Here is a 19,972-nt window from a genome sequence, read left to right as displayed (position 1 = left end):
TAATTTTCATATTATAGTTTCTTTTTTTTTTTTAAGATTTTATTCATTTATTTGAAAAGAGAGTGAGTGAGGAACACAAGCAGGGGGAGTGGGAGAGAGAGAAGTGGGCTTCCCGCCAAGCAGGGAGTCCGAAGTGGGGCTTGATCCCAGGACCCCAGGACCATGAGCTGAGCTGAAGGCAGATGCTTAATGATTGAGCCACCAAGGTGCCCCTAATTTTGACATTATAGTTTCTAAAGAATTATATAAACATTGCCCTTGACATATATTTCTAAATTTCATAGAATTTTGAAGTTAGGCAGACATCATCTTAAAAATAACTTTTTGTTATAGAAAATTTCAAATACATTCAAGAGTAATGAGTTAATGTTACAATAGTCCTCCAATAAGCCAATACTTATCAGTAGCTTCCAGAGTGATTATCTTAACCATTTATCAACATATGGCCAATTCTGATATAGCTATAGTGCCTCCCTCTCCTCCTACATTTCCCCTCCCTACTGGATTATTTTACTATTTATTTATTTAATTATTTAATTCAAAATGTTTTATTTATTTATTTATTTATTTCCTTAAGTTATCTCTATATCTAGTATGGGGCTCAAGCTCATGATCCTGAGATCAAGAATTGTGCAAAGTAGAGTTGTGTAGAGTCAGCCAGGTACCCCTCTACTGAATTATTTTAAAGCAAATCCCAGACATTTTATTATTCCATGCATAAACAATTTGGAATGCATCTCTAAGAAATAAAGACTCTTTTTTTATAAGGCAAAACTATAATATTATACCTAAAAAATTAACAAAAATTTTTAATATAATACAGTAACTAGCCAGTATTCACATTTTTTCAATTGTCCCATAAATGCCTTTTCATAGTTAGTTTATTTCAAATTAGTATTCAAACAAGATCTACACATTGCATTTTGTTGATTTGTTTCAAGGCTTTATTAGCCTATAAAATTCCGGTCTTTTTTTCCTCTTGTCAAAGGGGAAATTTGGCCATTTGTCAAGTCCACATTCTAGATTTTACTAATTATATTCTAGTAGTTTTAAAAACATGTTCTTTTTAAAAACATGTTCTTCTACCCAATTTTTTGTAATCTGGTAGTTTAGGGGTAGAGGCTTGATTAAAGTCAGGTTCAATTTTTTTCTTAAGTTTTATTTTATTAAGTAATCTCTGCACCCAATGTGGGGCTTAACTCACTACCCCAAGATCAAGAGTTATGCGCTCCTCTAGTCAGACAACCCTCAGTTGTGTTTTCTTTTCTTTTTTTTCTTTCCTTTTTTTCTTTTTTGTTAATGGGAATATCTTAGAGATGGTACTTTGTATTTCTTCTTTTTAAAAAAAAAAATTTATTTATTTGAGAGAGTGTGTGTGCATGCACGAGCAGGGGCAGGGGCAGAGGGTGAGTGAGACAGAATCTCAAACGGACTCCACGCTGAGCAGGGAGCCCAACACGGGGGGCTTTAATCTCAGGACCCTGAAAGCATGACCCCAGCTGAAATCAAGAGTCAGATGCTTAACCACTTAGCCACCCAGGTGCCCTACTTTGTATTTCTTCTTATATCAGGAAGTGTATGATGTCTAGTAGTTTTTCTTCTTGTAACTGTTGATCCATGAGTAGACATCATCCTAACTCTGTCTTCTATCAAATCCATATATCTCCTCAACAGTACTCCTTAAAGGTGGCCATCTTCACCTCTGCTGAAGTATCTTTAAAAGAATCAGCCTATTCCCTTCCGGAGGTTCCAGCAGCCACCTCCTTGTCTAGTAATCAGACTTTATTAGAAGAACATCACATTCTAACGATTACAGCTGTAATTCTTAAATCTGGCTGCCCATAATAGTCAAATAGTCACCCAAGGAGTGGCTTTTTAAAAAACAGAGAAATTGGGGCGCCTAGGTGGCTCAGTGGGTTAAGCTGCTGCCTTCGGCTCAGGTCATGATCTCAGAGTCCTGGGATCGAGTCCCGCATCGGGCTCTCTGCTGAGCGGAGAGCCTGCTTCCCTCTCTCTCTCTCTCTGCCTGCCTCTCCATCTACTTGTGATTTCTCTCTGTCAAATAAATAAATAAAATCTTTAAAAAAAAAATAAAAAAAAATAAAAAACAGAGAAATAATTTTATATAAATGGGATGACAGCACACATGCTGTTTTTATTGTAGATATTTTCTTATTTCTCCTCCTGTTACATAAATTCCTACCTTTTATCCTCCACCTTCTAGGGAATAATGTAATGTGCATATTTCTGTATTTTTCTGTTCATATAATCCTATGTAGACCTACATATACAGTAGGGTTTTTTGCCTTGGGATAATATTACAGATTCTTTTTTTCCTTTTAAGTTAACAATCCTTCATGAAAATTCATCCAGGTCATCTAGTTTAACTCCGTTCATTCTTTTTAGTGAGTGGCTGGGCATATTTGATATTAGAGATATCTTAGTGTATTTAGTCATTCTGCTATCAATGGGCATTACTTCATTTCTAGTTTTTTGGCTGCTACAAATAATGCCTCAGTAAACTGGTATTTTTGTTTCTTATTCCTAGGAGTAGAATTGTTGGATAAAAGGGTAAATCATATTTTCAATTTTAATGGATATTTTTAAACAGGATTTTTAGGAGGACTATAACATTTCAAATTTCGTTCAACAATGTGTGGGGATATTGTCCTATACTTTGTGGGGAAGCCTTTGTTTTATTTATTTTTAAAGATTTTATTATTTATTTATTTAAAGATTTTATTTATTTATCAGAGGGAGAGAGGGGGAGAGAGCAAACACAGGCAGACAGAATGGCAGGCAGAGGCAGAGGGAGAAGCAGGCTCCCTGCTGAGTAAGGAGACTGATGTGGGACTCGATCCCAGGATGCTGGGATCATGACCTAAGCCGAAGGCAGCTGCTTAACCAACTGAGCCACCCAGGCGTCCCAAGATTTTATTTTTAAATAATCTCTATGCCCAACTCCTAACCTAGAGATCAAGAGTCACATGCTTCAGTAACTTAGCCAGCCAGGTGCCCCTCCAGGAAGCCTTTTAAAAATAAGTATTCCCAGGCTCACCACAAAGATTCTGATTCAGCAGGGCTGTGGAGAGATAGAGGAATCTGTATTTTTACAGCTCCTAGATGAATCTGAGGTGGTATTAGAACTTCTATACCAGAAAATACTAAAAATAATATTTTAGCTTGGCATTAGGAATATCCTCCTTTAGCCAGATACATGTATTAGGATCAACATATCAAATCAAGATGTGAATTGGTGGGGCGCCTGGGTGGCTCAGTGGGTTAAGCCGCTGCCTTCGGCTCAGGTCATGATTTCAGGGTCCTGGGATCGAGTCCCGCATCGGGCTCTCTGCTCAGTGGGGAGCCTGCTTCCCTCTCTCTCTCTCTCTGCCTGCCTCTCCATCTACTTGTGATTTCTTTCTGTCAAATAAATAAATAAAATAAAAAAAAAAAAGATGTGAATTGGTGGTAGACATACATTAAATGTAGGTCAAGGGCATGTGCGTTTTCAGAATGGAAGGCTTAATTAGTTGTATTGGGGCGAGCCCCTTGGGAGTCACATATCCAGTTTGGAGCAGTTCTTAATACTCTAGCAAAATTTTTAGGAAGAGATAAGCATTTAGTGATTGTTTAGAATTTAAGCAGTTAATGATTGAGAGAATTTGATGGGGAAATACAAGGGTGTTACACATTCAAAATGTCATTGAAGAGTTCTTGTTCATAGTAATAGGAAGTGAAATCAAGAGTCTTGAATTTTAATTCTGATTAAACTACTTACTACCTTTCAAACCCTAGAACTCATTTTCCTGTTATATAAAATGAGGAGGTTTGATAAATGATTATTATAGTCATCTCAATTTCTAAATAGACTGAAGATAATGTTCCCTTTGTCATCACAGACACTCTAGAGAACAACTGTGTTAGACAGTTTCCTCTGTATATATTATAAGTCTTGGGCACAAGTCCGACAGAAGCAAAGCTGATTGTTTTTAAAAAATTGAAATGAGGCAAGATGGGACATTCAGCTGTCTTTCTACAGAGCCCCTTCTGTACAAGTTCTTCAAGGCTTGTGTCCTGAGACCCTCGTTGGCCTATAGGAAGCTATCCATATTCTGAAATTGTTTCTACATTATAGGAGCACATCTCTATTCATTTCAGGAATACATATTTGTTATTTCATGAAAAGAACTCCTGAAAGTTTTTTGTTTGTTTGGTTGTTTTTTTGTTTTTGTTTTTGTTTTTTGCTGTCAGGCTGACGTTAGGGTCCAGGAGAAAAGATGGCTTCAACTTGTATTTATGTTTTCCTCCTCAGGCTCTGCAGATGGTGTGGGGAGGAGGTTGCACTCAGCCCCTGGCCTTGGTCTCTCAAAGACTCCAACAGCAGAAATGGAGCACAGTCTCCATGAAACCAGCACAGTGCCTGCTTCTGCTTCTCAGGTAGCAGCCTCAGGTCCTACAGTGCTGACATGGGGTGGTGCGTTGGGAAAGGAAGTGTGAAAAGATATGAGTGGTAGGGTTGTTGGTAAGGCAGGAGCATGGTAATGTGGGGCTGTTGGAAGAGAACAAGGTCTATGATTGGACTTCTTTTAAATGAGAGGAGATTGCCACATGGCCACTATCTTTCAAATATATCTAATTCAGGTTGCTAGTAGTGAGGTCTTACCCTATTTTCTCCCATACCCCTGGGGACGGGGTCTGTGGGAAAACCATAGGTCTGGTGTTTTGTGTCTGCCTGTGTGTGTCTGTGTGTTTGAAGGCTGCACCTTGCCGAGGCCCCAGGAGGGAATATGGGGAGGATGATCAATACGGTGCAGAGAACTTTCACCGCATCTCACGCAGTCTCAGTGGCACCGTTGTCTCAGAGAGGGACGAGGCTCCAGTCTCTTCCCACAGTTTTGTAAGTAGAATCAGGGTCTGTCTATTCAGAGCACCCTTTTTCTTTTGCTAAGATAAAAATACAGTGTAGGTAGAGGGGCAGGGGAAACTAAAAGTTGTAATTTGGGGGAAGGCCATGTGCATTCAGCAAAAATGATGACACAGTCATTACTTTATTGACACACATTTTGTTGGAGCCCAGAGGAATGTCCCTTCGTAGCAGTTATGGAAGGTATATTATAGGGTTCCCTAGGGTGAAAAGAGTCCTAGTAGCCTAGTAGCCTTGAGTCTCAGAAGCAATAGCTGTTGATTGGGTCAAAACCTGTTGCACTAATCAAGGGAAGAAGGGAAGACATGGGATGGGATATTGTTTTTGCCTTTTCCTCCCCATTCCAGTATAAGATTGAGTGGGGTCTAGTATGCTTTCATGCTAAAATGAAGCAGGTGCATTAGCAAGAAAAGGAAAGTGATATAAAACAGTCGTCCTGAAGGCTTTTCATATAGAATCAATGCAGTGATCTGTAGGTGAAAGGGAAAGGGACACCGAAGTCAGCAGAAATCAATAACTCAAATATTTTCAGTGACTGGGTTTATAAATTATCCTTTTGAGAATTCTAAACACTTGCCCAAGGCAAGTTGAGTTTTGATTACAATGGAGGTCAGGATGCAAAGCTCCAGTGCGTTAAAGCTTATTCACCAGGTAAGTTCAATAAAAATTGAAAAACCAGTTTTAAATACATGATAAAAAAATTAAATGGTATAAAGAATATATAGTAAAAACTAAGTCTCTGTCCTACTAGGCCTTCAGATCCAGTGTCCCTCCCAAGTAACAGTCATGTTTTTCCAATTTATTGTTCAAAATTTCCTAAACAACTCTAAACACCTTGCCATTCTTTTTGGGATAGGTGGTGGTTTCTGCCTAGCATTTGTTCTTATGTACTGTTAGTGAATTTAATGGCAGATTGTTATTTTTCTAGGGAGTTGGCTTCCTCTCTCCTGACTTCTATATATCATTAATTTATTCACTGATTCATTCTTTAAAACAAATGCTGTTTGGGCATGTGTTCTAGGTATTGTGCCAAGTGCTGGGGATACAGTGGTGGGTGAGCTAGATGTAGTCCCTGGTGTCATTACCTTTACAGTGGGTGGGTGAGCTAGATGCAGTCCCTGGTGTCATTACCTTACCTGGGGAGACAGATAAATAATTATAATATGATAAGATTTAATGCTATGGAAGCATAATAGAAGGGACAACTAAACCAGATTTGAGGGATCAAGGAAGCTTCCTGAAGGAAGTAAAGCAACCATAGCAGGTAAAGGAACTTGAAGCAGATACTCACTGAATCAAAAGCAACTCATTTGGTATGCAGAATTAAATTCTGGGGAGGGAAGGACAGTGTTGGCAAATGAGACTGGAAAGAATATAAACAAGAGTCCTATCATGAACCACCGTATGGAGTTTGGGAGGATAGAGAGAAATGGACATGTTGGAAAGCCAAAGAGGAAGTGAAAATCATTGGGATTCGGTGCCTGATTGGATATATGGAGAGGAGAATCATGGAGAATCAATCCAAGAATTATGGGTTGATAATGATGTATTTGAGGGAAGAGATATGTATAATTTTGGATATATTATACTTGTGATATCTGGTAGGCCTTTGGATGTGACACTTTTAAAGCTTGAAATCAAGATTCAAGAATCATAGCCATTGAAAAGAGGAAAAGAATATTGTGAAAAGAGGAGAGAAGCCAGGACATATCCCTGATGAGTACTATATTTAAGTGGTTCATCTGAAGAACCCTTAAGAGAGTGAGGACCAGAGAGATAATAGGAAAGTGTGGCATCACTTTCTTCTGTGCAGGAGAAAGGAAGGTTGTCTATGTCACATACTGAGAGGATTGGCACCTGGTCCTTAGGCTGTATGGTAAATGTCTCTATAATGTACCATGCTGTGGTAGGTACTATGAGCATGGCCTGATGAAATAATTCTGCCCTTGATTGGCTTACAACCTAGTTGGGAAATAAGATATACTGGTATGTAGATTATTTTATTTGATTTGTTATTTGTTAGGTGCGTGTAATGTTCCAGGTCCTGTTGAGGGTGCTGGGAATACTGGAGTAAAAAGAAATATATTCTACCAGGGGAGAAAGACAATAAACAAGTAAACACCAAACAATGTGTAATTGAGAAGAATAGAACAAGGCAAGGGGAGAAGGACTAAAGAGGTAATAGTGGTTATTCTCAGTGGTTATTGAGGGAAGTCAGCTCTAAGAAAATAACATTTGATCAGAGACTTCAGTGAATGATGGTGTGAGCCATGAAGACTATTCCAGGTAACAGAAACAGTTAAGTGAAAAAGCCCTGAGTTGGAATAATCTTGGTGTGTTTGAAGGAACATTAAGAAAGTTGTAGTGAAAAATGGTAGAGATAAAGTGAGAAAGATCAGCATTGCTAGCACATAGCAACTTGCAGGCCACAATAAGGAAGTAGCAGGCTTGGAGATAGGAAGATCAGATTGGAGGCTGTTGCCCTGGTCCGCTTGAGCTTAAATATAAAAACTGTAGGTAGAAATGGTATTTCTTGATAAAGGCAACTAGTGGAATCATGGATGAGAAGTGCAAAAGTAAGGGCAATGTCAACATTTGAATCTAGGTGACTTAGGAAAATGTGGTACCAGGAGGTGCAGCTTGGAAGGATGTTGGTTTGATTTTGGACATATTAGTGTTTTAAGTGTTAAAGGGGATATTTCTGAGACTTTGCCACGAAAATGAGATGAGTGGAGTACAGAACAGGACACAAGCATCAGTGATTACAAACTTGAGTGGCAGAAGACTGGAGTGTAGCAGTGACAGGAGAGAAGGTGGAGTAGTAGAATTCCTGATTATACATTTAGGGAGATACATTTTTAGTTCCCAGTATTTAAAGTGTACAGAATTTTCTTTTTCAGTCTTGGGCTTTCTGATTTTTCTTTTCTCTTTCTTATTTCTCTATTTTAAAATTTCTATCTCAACCTGATTCTAGTGTTAGCATTAAAGAGTTTGCCAAAGACCTAGATGGTAGGGTTGGGAAGATGAGGGCTATGAGAGAGACAGGTTAATGGAAGAGGATCTGCAGTTCCATGTCTCCAGTTCCTAGCCGTCTAGGGATATTCCTAGAGGGGTTGATGGAAAGAGTGACTGAGTAAATTGGGTCCCTCTCTAGAGCTAGGCATATTGGTACTCCAGTTCCCTCCATCTCTCCCTGCTTGCCTCACTGTGTTTACCCAACCATATCCGACTGTGTGTTAATCCTCATCTTTATGTTTTTTTGTTTTTTGTCTTGTCTCACTATAAGGATTCATCAAACGCGAGGAAAAAGCCTTTGGAAACCGGGCACCGTTGTTCCAGCTCCTCTTCCCTCCCTGTCATCCATGACCCTCCTGTGTTTCTCCTTGGTCCCCAAATGTACCCACCCCAACCACAGTTCCTGTCCCCAGATGTCTTGATGCCCAGCATGGCAGGGGATCCCCATAGTCCCCCAGGTAACTCTCCCCAAATCTAATTATCATGTGCCATAATGTGGTACCTTTCTAGAGACAACCCAGAAAGATAAAATCAGTACACATATGGGGGCAGGGTGGAGTCCCAAGGTAGGTAGTAAAGGGATATGAATTACCACTTTAAGATCAAACATTGGTCAAGATGAATTGTGATTGAATCATTACTCAGTTAATATGGTTGGCTGCTGTAGATCCTTAGTCTAACTACCCAAGAGAATGAACAGGGTCTATCGTGATAAGACAAGCTTTTAAACAACCAAGAGGAGTTAATATCGAGTCTTTAGCATCTTCCCAAAACAGAAAGTGTCATCTCTATTAGCTAGTTTCTCTCCTACTATCCCCTGAGTCTCAGCTGAGGGATAGTCTAGAAGGACAAGGAGTAAATGGGAGACCTGGAAACACCTTGTATATGGAATACCTATGTGGTATATGCAGACCCAGACAATCTTGGGAAAGGTGGATGGCATCCTTCTGGCTTTCTTTCACCCTCTGTAGTAAGATTTGCTATGTTTCTTTCTCACGAAGAGGCTGAGTCTACTTAAAGCAGGGATTCTAAGTGGGAAAGGGAAAGTACTACTGGCATCCAATGAGTGGAAGCCAGGGATGCTGCTAAATATCCTACAGTGCACAGGCCAGTTTACCTCTATGACCACCCCCCCCCCAAAAAAGTAGTATCAGCTCAAAGTATCAGTAGTGTTGAGATTGAGAAACCCTAGCTTACAGAGGTAAATGCCCTGGGGCAGGGTGTGGTAGTGGTTCTAGAACCAAAGGTAAGATTTGTATTCTAGGTATGTGTCCACATTTTAGGGAGGTTTGGATAAGCAGGCGTTCTGGATAGATGAACTTCCTGTTACTCAGTGGAGCAGCCAGATAGTCCCCTGTGTTTGGCAATTGTTATGGGCATCTATCCCATTAGGCAACATTTAGTGTAGCCTATTCTGGACTAAATGCTATGGTGAACATAGGGGAGAAAGAAGGCAGCTCTCTGTTCTTAAAGAGCTCAGAGCTGTAATAATCAGGATATACATACATACAGGAGTATACTAAGGAACTAAGGATGTTGATGGGTTATAAAATAAAGAATCGAAAGTATTTTTTATAAGTGATTTTTCTTTCTTTTTCTCTCTCTCTCTCTCTCTCTATTTTTGTTGTTGTTGTTGGGTGCCTGGGTGGCTCAGGCAGTTGGGCGTTCCAACTCTTGTTTTCAGCTCAGGTCTTGATCTCCAGGTCATGAGTTCAACCCCTGCATTGCCTTCCATGCTGGGTGTGGAGCCTACTTTAAAAAAAAAAAATAGAAGTGACTTTTTAAGATTATGTATTTTGTTTCATTTAAGTAAAGGGGAACTAATGTATAGAAAAGGCATTCCATACTGTGTATGTGGTAGGAGTAGTGTGAACAAAAACAGAGATCTCAGGGACTGAGCAAGAATGTGAGCAGAAACAGATTAACTGGAGTAAAAGTACATATTAAGAAAAGCAGAGTGATGTTTTGGAGTGGTGGCTCTAAAAGTAGAGTTGTTATAGTGAGTTATATATTTGTAATATTAGGGAGCCGTTCTTCGGGGGGTGGAGGAAGAATTATAGTAGAGTGAGATAGAAGTTATGACAACATTTGCCCAGGTTGGATGTGAGAGACTTGATTTTGATGTATATTAAGAATTTTTAAAAAAGATTTTATTTATTTATTTGAGAGAGAGAAAGCAAGAAAGCACAAGCAGGCAGAGCAGCAGGCAGAGGGAGATGGAGAAGCGGGTTACCCACTGAGGAGGGAGCCCCGATGTAGGGCTGATCCCAGGATCCTGGGATCATGACCTGAGCATAACCAACTGAGCCACCCAGGCTCCCCTAACAATTTTTAAAAATGAAGTTAAAAGCAGAGCTAGACTTCTTCTTTCCCATATGTGTATGCTCTTATGGCTATAGGGAGTTGAGAGGAATAGTCAGGAATGTCCTTTGGGAAGGAGAATGGTTTACTGAAGATGCTTTATCTTTGGTTTCTTTTTCTCTTCCCAGGAACTTCGAGGAGTGTCCAGCAGTTTCTGGCTGTGTGTGACAGGGGTGAAACTTGCCAGGGGGTCAAGTACACAGGAAGAACTCTGAACTACCAGAGTCTCCCCCATCGTTCCAGAACAGATGCCTCCTGGGGGCCATGGTCAGACACCAACCAGCATATTGGGGCCAGATTCCTGAGTACTCCAGGGTGCAAGCCTCAGCTGACACACACTGCCACACTACCAGAAAGACGCCAGGGCCTTCAGGTTCCTCATGCTCAGTCCTGGGGGGATATTTTCCATTCTTCCTCTCACCCTCCCATTGTTTACCCTGTGTCTCCACCATCAAGCAGTCTTCATGTACCCCTGAGGTCAACTTGGAATTTGGGTCCTGTTCCTGATTCTCGAGTCCCTGGTCCTCGAAGAGTAGATATGCCCCCAGATGATGACTGGAGGCAAACCAGTTATGCCCCGCAGTCTGGGCCCAGGAGGACAGGGGGAGAGGAGTTTCTGTTTGTTCTAGCGGATGCTCCTGGAAGAGAACAGATAAGGGCAAGGGCCCTGCAGCACAATAGGTGGTAAGGGTTACCTCTTTCCTTTCCTGGAGCCACAGCTTTCTCCATTAGACTGTACTGTGGAGTTAGCACGCATCCCTCCAAGGTTCTGCTAGTCTCATCTCAACATAGAGCTGGCAGTTTCTCCTAGGGATAACTGGAACCCCTAATAAGACCTGGCTTCTTGAGGGGAATATTTGAAATTCCAATTTCCATTCACCTAGCAAAAGGAAGCAACTGCTGTTTAGGGTTTTATTTGAGCCACTTTAAAGATGAATCCATATTACCCTGGACACTAGCCATTCCTTAGGGTTTTAGGGCCACCATTTTATTCCTGGATCCTTTATGCCCCCACATGCACCTGAGCCTTCATCCTCTTTTCCCTACTATACTGCCAACTTCTGTTCTTTGTTTTACCCACCTATCCGTATTACCTGACCTTCTGTCTTCCCCATACCCCATCCTTGGAGGGGCATGTAGCTGTGTGGTCATGGTACTGACCATATCATTCAGGGAAGCCTACCTGCCAGGTATTATGGGCTGTCAGCCTTCCCTGTCCCCCCAAACCTTAGGCCTAGAATTCAGAGCTGCCAACATTAACACTTGTCCTTCTGAACAGATGGAGTCAGGCACACTAACACACCTTCCTGTCCTCAGCAGCAGAGCCATTACTGCCACTTGCTCAGTCACTGTTGTAAACCCTCAGAGTCAGCTAAACTATTTTAGGGCCAAACATACTGTTTTTGTAAAGTATTTTTCATTAATAAATCTTTAAGATAGTTGTATTTAATTCCTTGTCATTTGTCTATTTAACGCCTTTTGTATGCTCTTGCTCTTTTATATTGGGGGTGGGGGGAAGGCCTGAAGAAGCAAAAAATAAAAATTCCCAGTGGCCTGGGGCTCCCAAAGAGAGAGCCATGGCACAAACATACATGTATATGTAAGCGTGAGTGTGAGTGTGGCTTTTGATGAAGGTGAGGAGCTAAATAGTTTTAAGGATAATTGAAGGAAATATACTGACGGTAGGATTCAATGGGCCCCTAAAGTGGAGTGACTTTCCTTGTTATTACTGCTGCTAGTATATTTCTTATTCCTTTCCAGCTTAAAGGCCCTCAGTATATTACATACTTCCTCCTTTCCTCCTTAGGGTGATTTTCTTGGGATTCAGATCCTCTTAGAAACTCACTCCTGATCTATGTACAAGTTTGTGAGATGCCTCCTATCCCTTCCTTGTTCTCTTCCCATGGCTGCCCCTCCCCTTGCCTGCATTGTGGAATTTCTGCACTTCTCTGGTGGTTCTCACATCTTTGAAACAGGTGGTTGTTGACAGTGAAGTGGAATAACTATTGCTCAGAAAGGTCCATTTTCACCTCTGCCTCACTCCCAAATTCTCCCTCTAAAAGATATTTTGTGGGCTCCCTTTGCAAAGAATACCCTTTGGACACTTAACCTCCTCTTTTACCTTTTACTCCTCTTTTACCTCAAATCATTAAGATTGACCGAAAGAAGAGGTAGAATGTTTTTCTTTGAGGCCTTTGGACCACTGCTTAACATCCTCCATTGTAAGCAGATTTTGAGTACATTTAGTATTCATCAGGAAGATGGGCAGGAATTTCTCACCCCACTTGGATCCTATGCCATCAAGACATAGATCTTAGTGGATACACTGGCCTCTGTCCACGATTCAGTACATCTCTTACTGTCATACACACACCTTCTAATAATTGTTGATTAAACCATCAGTTAGTTCTTGTCCCACCATCCCTTTTCCCATGAAGGTCCATCTCTATAAAGTTTCTCAGCTGGGCTCAGATTTTGTATGTGCACAGAAGTATCATGTGAAGTATTATAAGAAACAAATTTCCAATTTCCAATTCTCTATATACTCCTCTGCCTTCCAAATCTCTGTTTTCTGAGTGGATCGAGAGGCAGGCTGTGTCCTTTTCAGGTGAATTCTGTACACTTTGAACATCTCTTGGTGTCATCCCTTCCTTTCCCCTTACCTACTTTTGATTTTGGAGCCTATTCTGCTCTACCTATATTTTAATTCTGTACCTTCAGACTCTTGACAGTTCCAGGCTCCAAACAGAAGGGCCAGCTTCTCAAACTCCATTTTGAACAGTCACTTCTCTCTAGAACCTGCAGTGCCTTGTCTATTTTCCGGTCCATTATCAACCAAAGTACCCAGATTTGGTAGCCAAACTGTTATACATTTTTTTCTCTACTAGTAGATTCTAAGGTTTAAGTCTCCCCATCATATCGGGAGCTCCAAGAGAACCAGTGTTACGTTTCCTAGCACTTAATTCAATGCAGCTACTAGCAATAGATATAGTCCGCCCTCTTCACTCTCTATTGTTTCTGCCTGCCCAGAATTTTAACCTGATCCCTTGGCCTCGTCCTGTTTCTCTCCCAGCCTCAGTAATTTTGCCCAGGTCCCTAGAGTCTGCCCCGCCCCCGCCCCCGCAAAGCGCGGTGCATGCCGGTCTTAGCCCCTCTGTAGGGAAAGGGTCCGCCATGTTCCCCGGCGGCGCCGCCGCTTGGCTCTGGTAGCCGCCGCCCCCGCCCCCAACCCCGCCCGGCCCAGCGCCTAGCCGAGCCCCGGGCCCAGCATGGCCGCCCCGGAGCCGGCCCGGGCTGCACCGCCCCCACCCCCGCCCCCGCCGCCCCCTCCCGGGGCTGACCGCGTCGTCAAAGGTGAGAGGTGGACGAAGCCCTGGGGGCCTGGCCTGAGGAGCTGTGTGTGAGGGCGGGCGGGAGACCGTCCCCTCCGGAGCGGGCCCGGAAGGGCGGGCGAGTGACTGGCTGTCTCCCTTGGGGAGTGGCCCCTGGGCGGGCCCCTGCTGGGCTGGGCTGATTCGGTAGCGGTGGCTCCACGGTCTCATGCCTTAAGGCCCGAGACCGGGGTTTCGCTCTTGTGGTCTTCTAGCCTTAGGGGTGAGTCTCCTAGCCGCTTTGAGCCCTTTTCTTTTTTTCTCCTGGGCCTGTCAAAACGGCCCAGAGGCCGCGATTAGCTTCCTGCCCGGCGACAGCTGCACGCCTGGCTTCCCTGGGCGGACCGAGGGGGCTTGGAGACCTTCAGCCACGCGGGGCCGGGCGATGAGCAGTCAGAAATCACCTCGGCTTTGGCCCACGCCTGCTCCCCAGTGACAGCCGTCAGCCCGATTCGCGCCTAGTTAGCGCCAGCCGCAGGGGTTCGCGCTTGGCCCTCAGGTGTCACTCCACGCGGAAACTGGGGGAACCATGTGGGATTGGACAAGGGTGAAGAGACAGGCAGGATTTGGGGGACCCGGCTTTTAAGTGCCGAATAGATGGAAATAAGGCAGCATAAAAGGAAAACGGCTTGTGGATAGAAAAAACCCTTTACTTAGAAAACCGGCCAACACTGGTCAAAGGCCAAAAGGGGTTACCCCTCACCTTGCAAACAAACACCCATAGAAGAAAAAATTAAATATTTCTCAGCTGGGACAGAATTTATGTATACCCACAGCGGATCAGCAGATTAATTTAAAATAGAATACTGAGGGGAAATTGTTGCTTAAGATTTCCATGCTCTCACAGAGCCATCAACTTGAAACACCGATGTGGAGGTGAAAAACAATCTGAAATGGTTATTCTTTACTGTGTAGCTTGGTCAATAAATTGACATCATTTTAGAATAAAGTTTTCTATGTTGTATTACGTTTCTTTTGGAAGGCCAGATACTTCCTGTTTTCATTCAGCTTCTCAAATATACTGGCACAATGTTTAAACACTGTTAGTCCAGTTTTTGAAATTTGACCAGGTATGTTTCTATTAAAATACTTAAAAACAAGAAAGCCTTTTCCTTTGTGTTTTTTATTTTAACTTTTATTTTATTTAAGATTTTATTTATTTATTTGACAGAAAGATCACAAGCAGGCAGAGGCAGGCAGAGAGAGAGGGGGAAGCAGGCCCCCTGCTGAGCAGAGAGCGGATGTAGGGCTGGATCCCAGGACCCTGAGATCATGACCCCAGCCAAAAGCAGAGGCTTAACTCACTGAGCCACCCAGGCGCCCCTATTTTAACTAAAAAAAATTTTTTTTAATTTATTTTATTTTTTTAAAGATTTTATTTATTTATTTGACAGACAGAGATCACAAGTAGGCAGAGAGAGAGGAAGGGAAGCAGGTTCCCTTTCGAGCAGAGAGCCCTATGTGGAGCTCCATCCTAGGACCCTGGGATCATGACCTGAGCCAAAGGTAGAGGAGTTAATACACTGAGCCACCCAGGCGCCCCTATTTTAATTTTTCAATTTGAGCCTCCTTTAATAATAACAACCCTGATCTGTATCCAGGCTTGTGTAGACCATTTTTAAAAGTTAGTAGTATATCCAGTTGGACCAGGCCTTGGAATGAGCTGAATAAAGAGTTTATGGAATCCTTGTCCTGATAAATCTTTATAAAAAGAGAAGGGGGGAGAAAAAAAAAAAAGATTGGTAGTTCAGACTGGTTGTCCTAACATGAAATCCCTGAAGTTCTGTGGGGATTGGGGAACAGAGACATGGGCTGCCTCTTCATTTTCTGACTATATTCATGTTGTATTTTCATGCCCGGAGGTACTTTTCACCTTACTATTAGATAGGACAACTAGTCACATTCCCGAGCAACTTTGTGCTCTCCTTATGCTTGTGAATCTTCTTGGTTTTTTGTCATATATATGATAATGTTTTTCTGTATTGTACTGCTTTAATACAGTAAAAATAAGATTCCAAACATAAGGCATATTCCCTTAAGGGTGAGTTGTGAATCCAAGATGGTCACATTTGTAGATTATTGATATGGAATAAAAGTCATTTGATTTAGGTAAATAGGAAAGGATCTTGTTGGTGTAGAAAATTATAGTTAAATAGAGCTCATAGAAGTAGCATCTCATGTGCTTATTATATTCTTCACCAAGACAACTTTCATTTCTTTATGGAATTTGTTAGCAGCTGGAATGCCTGATAAGGATCACATGTTTAGAGATGGTGGCAACAGACTGGTTTGCACGGCTCATGGAGTCTCCATTCTGGCTTCCTCAGAAATTAATGAGAAATACACCTTTTATACAGAAATCTGGTTTTGGATTTCATCTTCAGGGTTCTCGCCTACCTTCTTTGAATAATTGTACAATCATGTTATATTTGATGATAGAGAACACTCTTGTCAGAACATACATGACCACAGTGCTCCTTAAACTTAAGTTCAACTTACGAAAATCTTGTAAGTTTAGTATGTGCTAATTTTGTATCTGTATCATTTCATAGTAGTAATATCATGGAGGCCATTGTTGGTATTGAATACAAGTAGTCTTTTATTCCCTGAACCTTTTCCTTGTTTCTAAATTTTATACTTTTATACTTTTTAGTCAGAAGGCCTGTATTTTATGGTCATGATAGTTTCAAAAGGGCTGTAGATCTTTCTGTGTTTAATTCATGTGTCTAAAGTTCATATGAAGTTTGAAATCTTGGAATATTGTAGGTGATTCATGTATTAATTTAATTAGCTTTTCACTGACATTAAAATTATTAATGGTGAGGGACGCCTGGGTGGCTCAGTTGGTTGAGCAGCTGCCTTCGGCTCAGGTCATGATCCCAGTGTCCTGGGATCGAGTCCCACATCGGGCTCCTTGCTCCGCAGGGAGCCTGCTTCTCCCTCTGACTCTGCCTTCCACTCTGCCTGCCTGTGCTCGCTCTCGCTCTCTCTCTGACAAATAAATAAATAAATAAATCTTAAAAAAAAAATTATTAATGGTGATTCCATATTGCTGATTATGGGTGATTAGGTTTCCTGGCTAGTGAAAGCAATTTCTTTTTTTTTTTTTCCAGATTGTATTTATTAGAGAGCAAGAAAGCATGGGAGGGTAGGGACAGAAGGAGGGGGATGAGCAGACTCCCCGCTGAAAATGGGATTGATGCCGGGTTTGATCCCAGGACCCCAGGATCATGACCTGAGTGGAAGGCAGAACCACCCAGGCTCCCCACCAATTTTATTTCTGAGCCTACTCCAGCTGTTGCTGGCTTAGGTAAAATTCTTGTGTTTGAAAGTTGCTGTAGCCCAGTGGTTTAGGTGAGATAGTATGCCCTCTTAAGTATTTCCCATTATACATTTTTCTATTCTTCCACTAAGATAAGTTGGAAATAAGAAAAAGCAAACAAAGAAAAAGGGCTAATTGTATCTGCATGAGTGCCTTAACTGCCACATCAGCAAAATTGCTATGGGTAATTAAAGCATAAAACCCTGAATTTATATATATTGCTCGCTCCCTCCCTCCCCAATTTACTTGACTTGAATTGTCCAGATACTACCCTACCTTTTATTTCCAGATACTTTAAAAATATACTTTCTATATAGATGTGGTCTCAGATTTGTAAAACTGTATTGTCTCTTGAGATCATTGAATCTGTTAGTCTTGATAAAAGAATCCACCTTTATCATTTAGAGAGCATTGTCTATACCGTATATGTTCATTTTAGTATGCACACTGTGACTTTCCTTTGTATTCAGTATAGTTTCTTTATTTCCTAGGTTATATTAACCTTATCTCTTAAATTATCAGACTTTCAGATTGAACCAAAGTGCTGAAGAGAGTGTGTGTGTGTGTTAAGTTTTTAAGCTGATATATTTCAAATAGGCAGCTTTGCAGTTCATTTCTGTTCTCTTGCCAGCTGCCCTGCTTATAAGTCTGAGGTCATTTGGCTCAAGTGTTTTCCACTAGATAGCTTTATTAGGATTGCTTATTTTCATTACAGATTGTTAGATGACCCACATAGGTCTTTGGGTCACATGGCTACTTCAGTGTTTCTTGCTAGTTCTATTTCATCATATTTTAAAGCAACTTGAATTTTAATTTTTTGTTTACTAAATGTATTTTGTGGACTTACCTGTCTAAAAAGATAACTCTTGAAAATGATTTTTCTTTTTTCCTTCCACCCCCATTAAACTGTTAAGCATTCTAAAATAAATCTTCAGTACCATGTGTCCTAGAGAAAGCAAAGGAACAGAGAAAATAGTGTCTGTGAGAGTGTGTATATGAGAGAGACAGAAAGAGATGGAGAGAGGAAGGGAAGGAGAGAGAACATTGTGGTAACAAGTCATCTTAGAAGGAAAATGCCAAGGAAGGAATATAGCTGCTCAGTAGTAAGGCAAAAGCTTTAGATTGCAGTTATTGAATGAATTAGCAAGAGCTATTAGGAAACGTTTGATGAAAAGAATCTTGATTTATTAAATGAGGTGTATTTTAGTACCAATCATATGACTTCATTTTATCATAAAAATGTTTATTTATACACAGATAAAATTAAGTGAAGATAATTGGGCATCCTTCTATGTTATGTAATATTTATTTTGGAACATCATAGTAATCAAATAGCAAATATTTATTAAATGCCTGCTGTATGCTAAAAACTGTAGGGAGACAACAGAAGTATAAAAAAATGAGGGGCACCTGGGTGCCTCAGTCGTTAAGCATCTGCCTTTGGCTCAGGTCATGATCCCAGGTCCTGGGATCGAGTTCCACATTGAGCTCCCTGCTCTGCAGGAAACCTGCTTCTCCCTCTCCCATTCACCCCACTTGTGTTCCCTCTCTTGCTGTGTCTTTCTGTGTCAAATAAATAAAATCTTCTAAAAGAAAAAGAAAAACCGTCTTAGTCCTTGGAGAAAAAAGTATTCATGAAAAGTTATTTGTATATGTCATAAGGGTGGGTGCCATTAATAATTGCCAGATAAGTGACTGAGCCAGTAAGGGAGTTTAAAGGAGGTACTGATGACTCTGGAGTGGAATAGTCTAACAAGAGTTTATATAAGGAAGAAGGAGATCTTGAAGGAAGGGTAGGATTTAAATAGCCAGAGGATTGTGACCATCTATGTGCAACATTTACTGAGTACCTGCTTTGTACCAAAGCATAATAGGCATTGAGGAGACACAATTGAATTAGATATAATTAAGTAAGATTGTCTTGGAGTGCTGGCAGTCTAGTGGGGGAGGCATTATTGCAACTAAATAATATAACAAGGTATGTATGAAGTGCTATTGGAACTGTAAAGAAGAAGTTGACTTTTTCTTATTTGGAGAGAAAGCATCAGTGAGAGGATTATGCTTTGAGGTAGGGCTTGAAGGGTGAGTAGAATTTTTGCTAACAGAAGGTAGGACTGGAATAGAGAAAACAGCAGCAGAAAGGCATGGATGGAGTTTGGGAAAAAAGCTTGAAATTGTGTGACAGTAGTGTGTAAATGCTTGGCTGTTGAGTGGCAGGAGATGACGTTAGAAACCATCTTTGGTACACTAAGTTGAGGAGCTGAAACTAAAGCTCTCAAGCAGTATAGCCTCTGGATGATGAAGAGGCTTTGGAGTTCAATTGTCTAGGTTTGAATCCTAGGTTACCTTAATAACCTTTTCACTGTGGACAAGATATTTAATATCACCAACCTTCAGTGTTCTCATTGGTAAAATTGAATTAATAAAGTATTTTTCAGGGTTTTTGAAGGATTAATGGTGATGGTCCATGTAAAGTATGTACCTCAGTGCATAGCATGGCACATGATTGTCTCTTGCACTTACTGAATCTGTTAGTCTTAGTATAAGAATCCACCTTCTCACTTAGAGGGCATTGTCTGTATTGTGTGTATGTTCATTTTAGTACACACACTGTGACTTTCCTTTGCATTTGATATATTTATTTCCTAGGTTATATTAACCTTTTCTTAAATTAACCAGTGGTAGCCATCATCATATTTATTGAAGGTTTTGAAATAGAAGATTGACCCAAATGTAACATGGTATTATATAGAACAAAATATTAGAAGGGGAGAGACTTAAATCAGGGTGAAGGATTAATTATTAAATTTTAGCGAGAGAATTCTGAGTGTTGTAGAGTGGGCAAAATTGAAAAGATTGTAGTAATTCTAGGTGGGGGGGAGTCCTTATTCAGCATCTTAGGACCAAAGTAGTCCAAGTGCAGAATGACCAAAGCATGCATTAAGGGAAAGAGAGAAACCATATATGACACAAATTCTG

At 41.1% G+C, this 19,972-nt stretch overlaps 2 protein-coding genes across 27 annotated transcripts in view; both read left to right on the top strand.

Annotated features, from left to right (window-relative positions):
- Window positions 1–11,750, top strand: part of USP54 (ubiquitin specific peptidase 54) — a 122,740-nt gene extending 110,990 nt beyond the window's left edge. For 14 of the 20 annotated variants that reach the window (XM_004769431.3, XM_004769430.3, XM_004769429.3 and 11 more), the window contains 4 exons: window positions 4,313–4,437; window positions 4,757–4,897; window positions 8,211–8,397; window positions 10,429–11,750. In XM_004769431.3, the coding sequence (XP_004769488.1) occupies window positions 4,313–4,437; window positions 4,757–4,897; window positions 8,211–8,397; window positions 10,429–10,988 (1,013 nt within the window). In that variant the 3' untranslated portion in view covers window positions 10,989–11,750. The remainder of the gene's footprint in view (window positions 1–4,312; window positions 4,438–4,756; window positions 4,898–8,210; window positions 8,398–10,428) is intronic. The other 6 variants (XM_013044270.2, XM_045083476.1, XM_013044268.2 and 3 more) reach the window with 3 other exon arrangements.
- Window positions 11,751–13,484: 1,734 nt separating this feature from the next.
- The window catches only part of PPP3CB (protein phosphatase 3 catalytic subunit beta), a 54,581-nt gene continuing 48,093 nt past the window's right edge, over window positions 13,485–19,972 (top strand). For 2 of the 7 annotated variants that reach the window (XM_045083482.1, XM_045083481.1), the window contains exon 1: window positions 13,489–13,654. In XM_045083482.1, coding sequence (XP_044939417.1) covers window positions 13,570–13,654 — 85 coding nt within the window. In that variant the 5' untranslated portion in view covers window positions 13,489–13,569. Of the gene's footprint in view, window positions 13,655–19,972 lie in introns of all 7 variants that reach the window. The other 5 variants (XM_045083485.1, XM_045083486.1, XM_045083487.1 and 2 more) reach the window with 5 other exon arrangements.

The sequence above is a fragment of the Mustela putorius genome, unplaced genomic scaffold (assembly GCF_011764305.1).
Source record: "Mustela putorius furo isolate JIRA1106 unplaced genomic scaffold, ASM1176430v1.1 tig00000698_pilon_pilon_pilon, whole genome shotgun sequence".
NCBI classification, from domain to species: Eukaryota; Metazoa; Chordata; class Mammalia; order Carnivora; family Mustelidae; genus Mustela; species Mustela putorius.
This window is presented reverse-complemented; position numbering and strand designations above follow the sequence as displayed.